Source organism: Etheostoma cragini, chromosome 5 (genome assembly GCF_013103735.1).
Source record: "Etheostoma cragini isolate CJK2018 chromosome 5, CSU_Ecrag_1.0, whole genome shotgun sequence".
In the NCBI taxonomy this organism is placed as follows: domain Eukaryota; kingdom Metazoa; phylum Chordata; class Actinopteri; order Perciformes; family Percidae; genus Etheostoma; species Etheostoma cragini.
The window spans coordinates 29,287,903-29,296,619 of NC_048411.1; the positions used below are offsets into that span (position 1 = coordinate 29,287,903).

General features: G+C 39.5%; 2 protein-coding genes across 5 annotated transcripts in view; one reads left to right on the forward strand and one right to left on the reverse strand.

Annotated features, from left to right (window-relative positions):
* Window positions 1–5,833, reverse strand: part of si:dkey-32e23.4 (dynamin-1-like protein) — a 14,890-nt gene extending 9,057 nt beyond the window's left edge. The window contains exons 1-9 of one of the 4 annotated variants that reach the window (XM_034870879.1): window positions 5,669–5,833; window positions 4,897–5,023; window positions 3,692–3,833; window positions 3,023–3,061; window positions 2,765–2,811; window positions 2,607–2,678; window positions 2,420–2,506; window positions 1,419–1,581; window positions 738–858 (exon numbers count right to left, since the gene is read on the reverse strand). In XM_034870879.1, coding sequence (XP_034726770.1) covers window positions 738–858; window positions 1,419–1,581; window positions 2,420–2,506; window positions 2,607–2,678; window positions 2,765–2,811; window positions 3,023–3,061; window positions 3,692–3,833; window positions 4,897–4,998 — 773 coding nt within the window. In that variant the 5' untranslated portion in view covers window positions 4,999–5,023; window positions 5,669–5,833. Of the gene's footprint in view, window positions 1–737; window positions 859–1,418; window positions 1,582–2,419; window positions 2,507–2,606; window positions 2,679–2,764; window positions 2,812–3,022; window positions 3,062–3,691; window positions 3,834–4,896; window positions 5,090–5,200 lie in introns of all 4 variants that reach the window. The other 3 variants (XM_034870881.1, XM_034870880.1, XM_034870882.1) reach the window with 3 other exon arrangements.
* kansl3 (KAT8 regulatory NSL complex subunit 3) overlaps window positions 1–8,717 on the forward strand; it is a 340,892-nt gene that overhangs the window by 127,585 nt on the left and 204,590 nt on the right. The gene's annotated exons all lie outside the window — the stretch shown is intronic.

The following is an 8,717-nucleotide window of genomic DNA, read 5'->3' on the forward strand; positions in this document are numbered from 1 at the left end:
GCTGCAATGAAACAAAGAGTGAAAAATTTAAAGGGGTCTGAATACTTTCCGTACCCACTGTATGTTAGGAGATAACATAGGCACAATTACTGCAAACTAAAATGCTAGTTAACATTAACATAGGCACAGGCTACTTACTGCTAACTAACATGCTAGTTAACATTAATATAGGCACAGGCTAATTACTGCTAACTAAAATGCTAATTAACATTAGTAATTAAACCTACACAGCTAATGTAAGTCCAAACTGCCTGCAAGCTTCTCTTGTACTGTACCTTGGTTATTATGCGACAGGCTATTTTTACAAAAACGTCTGCTACGAGGGCCATAACGTGAGATACAAGGTAACAGAGCCTTTATCACATTGTCGTGTTTCTTTAGAAATAAACAATTGACATATAAAGTCTTTTAACGCTTCTGATGTGAAGTTATTGGCTGTCAAAGTGGCGCCAAATTGAATGGCCGTCAACGGAATGCTAACTGTGGGTAATGGCTCGTTAACAACAAAATGGCTCCATAGGAGGTACGCTTTGCCAGCCAAGCTGTGTCTGTTTTTAGTTTTTTTAATTCTACGTTCAAAATTAGACGGGGTGGGGGGAAAGAGAAAAAATACTTGGGGAATCGTTGATTCTGGTTTTAATTTCAAACTTGAAAGCTTATCTTGATCAATTTAAATCAAAATCGTGACACCCATATTACACAGCTAAACTAAAAGAAAACAATTCATTTTTGCAAACCTGTTAACCACACCGATAATCCCAAGTCTGACTGGAATGACTCGACCCAATAGGACCTCCAGAGCATCAGTCCCTGCATCCATCAGGTCCAGCTTACTGACCACCAGCAGTGTTCGACGACCTGTCTCACACACACACACACACACACACACACACACACACACACACACACACACACACGTCTGAGGACAGTCTTCCCAATTTAGTTTTTTATCACGGCTATTGAGAAAAGCGTTCAGTAGGATAATCATAGACAAAAACAAGGAAACAGGTCTCTCATGGGACAGGATACAGGTCTCTGATGGGACAGGATTTAGGCTAGCAGTGGAACATTTGGGCCCAGATACATTCATCCAAACTAGCACACTTATTTTCAGTGTACAACATGCACTTTAAGGCCATATTGCCAACCTCCCAGATAGTTACTTCAGATTTTCATCATCCATCACTCTATTCTTCAGAGTGCAGCATGACAGCAACAGTAATTTGCTCTTAACTGTCAGAAGGCTTTTAACAGTAAAGACTGGGAGATATATTAGCCTGAAATAATTCTTTGTGCACATTTGATCATTGAAAATGCATTTCTACTTAAGGCTTCTTATGTAAGAAGCACCGATGGAAAGGAAAGAAAATGAAAAATAAATGTGAGGAGAAGAGGCGCGTGTGTACAAAATGTCCTACCATCTGGATCGACCTCGCGAGCCAATTTCAGAGCGTCAGAGGTGGCCAAGTCAGAATTGGCAGGGGACACTGTGAGGATGAGGGAGTTTGGATTGGAGATGAAGGACAGGATCATCTCTTGTACTTGTGCCTCAATATCTTCTGGCTGGTCGCCAACAGGAACCTGAGGCGACAGCAATGAGCAGCTAGCGTTACCGTGAGCACAACGCAGATGTGCTGCTGCTGGGAAACTGTCATGATTGCAGATGTGAGGTCGATGTCATGATATAGTGCCATTTTTCACACACATGAAGCTAGTGATATCCTGATCCCAATCAGATTTTTAAAAGATTGAACATCTGCCGATACCAAGGGCCGATCCGATACTAGTACCTGCCTAGATAATAGAGCTGCACACTGTTTTCTTTTTGTTTTCAAGAACCAAGATGTCTTCAGTAGGGATGGGTACCAAATTACTTAATACTTTTTAGGCACTGACCAAATTGCCTCTTAAGTGTCGAGTATTGAAAAATGCCTCGTCCATCAATGCCCAATTTCAATACCTAAGAAGAAAGTCTCACGAGATGAACAGTAATGTTGATATAACGACTCAGTGAGTATAGGCAAATAATAGACCAGCTACAGTCTGGTAAGCTCAGAAAATGACATCACTTTACTGTAATGCAGCCTTTAAAACTGGGAAAAGAAACCATTTATGTCATGTTACAATATTATAATATCCAAAATCTGAGAAAATATCCAGTCTCATATCACGATATCGATATAATATCAATACATTTCCCAGCTCTATTTAGTGCAGCTAGCATTTGTGTAAAACTCACATATAAAATCAACTCCTACTTAGAAAAGAGTAGAATTTACTGATGTAAATGATTGAGTAAGGTGATCGGGGTGACTGCTGATCCTCGATCAGTTAAAAAATCGGCCATATTGGCTCCAATCCGATCGGGACATTGCTACATGAAACAAAATGAACGTCCTTGTCAAGTGGCTAAGGTTACCTTAGTAATTCCAGGTAAATCAACCAGGGTAAGATTAAGGACTTTGGGGGAGAAAATCTTCAGATAGATGGGTTCTGGAGTGATTCCCTGGAAGGTATGAAAAAAGCAGAGAAACAAATGAATGTATTTAGTAATAAAAAGCTAAATTTAAGACATAACTGACTTAACATCAAAGCCTTCTTTTCACCTTGTTGTCACCTGAACCGCGTTCAGTCTCGGCTTCAATTTCCTGACGGATTTCCTGAAAATCTGCGAAGATCTGTCATGAAATGCGTGAGAACAATGGATCAGCTGAGCCCAGCACATAACACGGGCATCGCATTTGAATCGTGCAGATAAATGTACCTGGTTCTTGCAGTGCAGGAATGTACCCCATTCTTCAGCTTTGACACCTGAACAAACATATAAGAGTGAGTGCAAATAGTTTTACAGCAATGTGTGCAAATAAATGTACGGTTTGGGGAAAAATTACTAAAGGAAATTACAAATGGACATTGGACATACTTGACAGATATAGATCAGAACGAACAAATGGTTTTAAGAGAGTTCACAAAAGAAAAGGCGAGGCTAAACAAAGACCATGCAGAGCAATTAGACAGAGACCTGGGTAGCTGCTTTGGGGATTTTGCTTTACCCCATTTCCTGAAAGAGTAGTAAAGGAGAAGAGGAAGAAAGACTACATGTTAGCAAAGAGAGGCTCTAGAAAGAGAAGCATGCAGTTCAAACAGTTAGTAACACGCGCCAGGTCTAAGTGCTAATCACACATAAACTATTCTAGCAGACTCCACGCCTAGACAGGAATAACCTGTGATATGCTGATACAAATAATTATACATAACTTAACCAAAACTTGATTGTGTCTTTTCGAGGATAATCAAAACAACGCGATTCATATTATAAATATAAATAAATGGATTAGAGCTGCATAGATGACTCAATTGATGAAACAATTAGTTGTCGACTACTCAATTAATTGCCAACCAATTTGATAGGCGATTAATTGATTTGAGTCATTTTTTTTAAGAAAAACAAGTAAAAGATCTCTGGTTCCAGCTTGTTAAATGTGAATATTTTCTTCTCTCCTCTGTCACAGTAAACTGAATATCTTTGAGTTGTGGACAAAACAAAACATTTGTGGTTATCATCTTGGGCTTTGGAGAACACAGCTTTTGGAAAGTGTTTGACATTTTGCAGACCAAACAACTAATCAATTAAATCGACAATATAAAGAATCATTAGTTGCAGCCCTAAAATGGATAAATGTGACGGTACCATTCTCGCTCTTCAGTCTCTCCTGCAGAGGAGCAACATTAACAAGTTGCAACACGAGGGGTCGTCTCGTGACGATTCCTGATCCCCGAGGCAGAAAGTCCCGTCCAACCAGGCTCTCCAACACAGAGCTCTTTCCACTGCTCTGTTACGGCACATAATGAGAGACAATTTAGTTTATCAGTTTGCACTGCAGACACATTCACAAGAGACGTTGAGTTACTTTCGTTGAGTATTTTTACTTTTTTTATGTTGTTTACTTGAATGTTATGTTTGTCTGTGGACCAAATTTGTTATAAATGTCTTTTCACCGTGGGATAGAGGGAAACGCAATTTCGATTTCTTTGTATGTTTTTGACATGTGAAGAAATTGACAATAAAGCAGACTTCGACTTCTGATAAAAAAAAACAACAACTCAAACTCAAATCAGAGACCTTACAGTTTTAGTAACAACAGTGAAGTACAGCCAAGGGTTACAGATAATGGTTAAGTTTATAATAAGTAGGGATGGGAAAAATAATCAATTCATGTATTGTGATTTTTTGGCTGCAATTTTATTTAAGTTTTTTTAGGGCTTTTCCCTTTATTAGATAGTTCTAATTCTAGTCGATAGACTGGAAAGGAGAGAGATGGGGGATGACACGCAGCAAAGACCCACATGTTGGATTACCCGGGCCAACATGGGCCAAACGCTCCCATTGGGTGAGCTAGAGACCGCCCCTTGCTGCAATTTTTAAAATTCAATTACTTTCCCCAGAATCCTTTTTATTCTTAACCAATGATTCACCTAAATATTATTGGTTGATATGGTACCGCTGACAGAGACTACATCCTCATTGTTTACAACTAAACACAGCGAAAGCAGAAAATCCATGTTATATTCTTCTTTACAAATTAAATTAATGTCAGACTGACTATCTGACATGTGACATGTGCATTCTTCTTAGAAAACAATTGTTTTTCAGAAATGCTCCATGATATATTGTCTCTAAAAGTGTATTATTCATCTGTTTTTGTTAAAGAAGATAATAAAATTCTCAATACTATCAAATTGCAATGCTTTCTCAAATATCACTGAATGAAAATTGCAATACAAGTCGTATCCGCACCCATGTTTCGATTTGTGGAAATATCTACTTGGCAAATCACGGATATCGTTCCAGCCCTAGTGATTAGACTTCTCATTGTTGTTGTTTTCCCGACTGACCTGCGATCCAACCACGACTATCTGAGGGAGCTGTATGACCTCTGCACCCACTGTGAGGAACACCTCCTGCAGCCGGTTGATGGTGGGAATCAGGGTCTCCATCCTTCCAATAGACTAGGCACACTCACTGAAATGGTGAAAGAGAAGTTACATGCATGCATGAACAGGAAGAACAGAAAGTACAGCAAATAAACTCAAGTGAGGTTAAATCATACTGAAACTAGAATAACTAGACCTAGGGATGTGCTATTGCCAAAAGACCAAATGAGAATGAATTTGGCTGCATTATTCTCAGAGCAAGAAAAACTAACAATTTGTTGCGAATGGATTTGATAAATATGAAAGATATTAGATAGTTACTCCCCTAGAAAGACAGCATTGCTTTGCCGTGAGGGAAAGTGGTCCTGATGAGAGGGGTGTAACGCCCAAGCATCAGCTAGCTAGAAGAAGACCAATACTTCGCCGATTCCTCCCTGTTTCACGTCAACGTTACTCACTAAAAGTAACGTTAGGATTTTAAACTAAACACTGGCTATTGTTAATCCTCACGGCCCTGACCTAACGTTTTAGTTGCATGGCAACAAATGAGGAAGCAGTGCAGGCCGGAAGGCTCGGTTTTATCAGTTAATGTTAGCTTGTTAAAGCTAAGGCTAACTGGTAGCTAATGTTAAAGGCTTGAAATGAAGGAGAAGTGCTAGCTTTGTGCTAACAATCACTTAGCCGGTGGAACAACCGACCATTAGGACCTTACCGATGCCAAATAATATCCCACCCTTATCCAACGTGTATGTCCTTCATTATACGTAGAAAAAGTCGAGTCAAAAACATAGCATTTTATCCGAATTGTTAACCAGAATAAGCAGGAACAGAAATAACCGCCAGTTTATGTTAGTGGCATTACTCTCCTTAATCTGATTGGTCGTGGAATATGACTGATGCGCGTCAACGTGACCTGATAGGTTGAGGCGCATAAGACTCGTCGTTTGGTCCCGCCTTTTAAAGTCCCACAACCCCACATCGCTCCTCATTCTTATATATTTAACCACTACTTTTATGCTATAAACTACTTTAAAAACCCTTGCCAGTAAACTATAACTATAGATAAAATTAGTAGTAGTACATTTTAACTTCACATTAAATAGCATAAAACAAAACAGGAAATCTTAAGTATTGTCTTTTTTTGTGGTTTAATGTCTGTATATATAAACATGATATTTACAAATCATACAATGAACATTAGTTAGTTATGTAATAAAACATGTATCACGTCTCACAAATGATTAACAGAAAAAAACAAAACACCCAGTCATCATTCAGCACAGACGTAGCTAAAAATTCCCTTCAGTGGAAGTTAGTGCCCCCTGGGAGTTGTAGCAGCCAGAGATCATGCGAAACCAACAGCATAAATGGATTACTTTGTATTCAAATACTACGTGATCAAGCCTTGTGTCATTACTGTTACGGCAACACCACAGACTGGGCCCATATGTCAAGTTTTCTTATCCAAGTCCTGTGGTCGTGGATAAGAAAGCCGTATTGCTGAGATAATCTACACTCAGTGTTATCTGTGTTCACTCAGCAACCGATTAGGCATTCAGCTGGGACGCTCTGCAAGGAAACCGATGCTATATTTTCCACGCCTCACACTCTAAACACTGTATGCAACTCCGAGCACTGAGCATCTTTTAAAAGACAAATCACAAAAAGCCACTTCTAACTGCGCTTAGTCTTAGTCCATGTATGAGGTGTCCATGCCCTCGCCGTCGGGGTGAAGCAGTCGTCCCGCCAAGCGCTCAATGTCATCGAGACTAAGTTGTCGAAGGGAGCGTTCATAGTCCTTCAAGAAAAACAAAATAAGAAAAAACATATTTAGAAAGAGCAAATTCTGCGCAAATCACTTGATGCTTTAATGACTTTTTTTTACGTTGCATAAAAAATGCATTTACATGCTGTGTGTTTGGTATATTGTTCTATTTTTATTGCAGCATGAGATAGGAAGGATTGATTGTAGTCACCAAAATAAAATATAAATTAAAATAAGTAGTTGATAATATACATGGGTCAGTATGCAATTCAGACGGTATGACAACCAATTAAAATATTACGGTTTCACGGTATTGCATTAACGCAATAACTTTAAAAATGTGTTGTTTCTTAAAAGTCAGGGTAAAAAAAACTAAAAATACCATTGAACACAGTGTATTTTATTTGTTTAAAAACACAGCAAACATCGGCAGGGAGGAGGATTTTTAAAGTGCTCGTTGTGTGCTTAAAGACTCCTAAAAAACACTCATACCTTAGCAACGGTGTGACAGAAAATGTTAGTGGTTTTAAAACACCTATATAACTTTAAACAGGTAACCGGTCCATATCTAGTTGATAACGTCTTTTGAGGTTCCAATATATTAGGGATGAATGGTGGCCTGGACCATCTGCCACTTTGATAGTTTGAAAGACATGTCGTCTCGCTCTCATTGGGGGGGGGAATACTCTGGGCAGGCAAAGCAGAGAAGGGGGGAAGTAACCTTTCCTTCTCATAAGAGGGAAAAGGTTACTTCCCCTTTCAGGTTACTTCCCCCTTTCTCTGCAAGATTCCAGATCGGCCCAACTGAGCTTTCATGTTCTTAAAGGCAGAGCAGGATACCCAGGCCATATTACGTATGTTAAAAAAAAAAACTCATAAAGTGAAACTTTCATGCCATGGGACCTTTAAACATGATCGTAGAAGGTGTAATATGTAGATGCAACGGTTCAACAGAGGCAGATCGGAAGTTTTGGTTTACAGGAAAGTACTGATATTTTTAATTGGAATTTTTTTCTTACTACTATTATTATTATTATTATTATTTTGTCTTTTGTGATAAATGTTCCACGCACAGTTACACAGTTACATTCTTTCCTTAACCCGTTTTTGCCGGATGATTCGCGACAACACATCTACCGCTGGTTACCGCATTGCGCAACTTTGAACCTCCTGCCGGCTGCTGCGTGGCGCAGCATTCTGTATTTGTCTTTTCATGATGCGTGCAGCAGAGAACGCACCGTCATTGGTTCAAATACACAGGAGGCGGGTCTTGTTGGCTATTCAAAGCCATGTGACCACCAAAATGTACCGTAGTTTGCTGAAAATCACGTCAATCAACCAGACATACATGTGCGTTTGTTTATGAATGTTTGAGAGACGAGCGAGAAAATGGCTCCGACAGAGGAGGATTTAGACAGCGAAGGCAGTGACATTGAGGTTGAAGATAGTGAGGAGTTTGGGAGGGAGGATGTCTTCATCATAATCATCATCATCATCATCATCATAATCATCATAATCTACCACTTCCTCTGTCGGAGACATTTTCTCGCTCGTCTCTCAAACATTCATAAACAAACGCACATGTATGTCTGGTTGATTGACATGATTTTCAGCAAACTACGGTACATATTGGTGGTCACATGGCTTTAAATAGCCAACACGACCCGCCTCATGTGTATTTGAACCAATGACGGTGCGTTCTCTGCTGCACGCATCATGAAAAGACGAATACAGAATGCTGCGCCACGCAGCAGCTGGCAGGAGGTTCAGAGTTACGCAACGCAGTAACCGGCGGTAGATGTGTCGGCGCGAAGCATCCGGCACATCGTTCAGTCCTACAACATATCCATATAACTTCCACGTACAGGGCCTTTAAATAAACACTATGTACTCACAAAGTGTTTAGGAGACATTAATAAACAAAAGATCATTCTAAATGTCAAATATACAGTGGGTACGGAAAGTATTCAGACCCCTTTAAATTTTTCACTCTTTGTTTCATTGCAGCCTTTTTCCA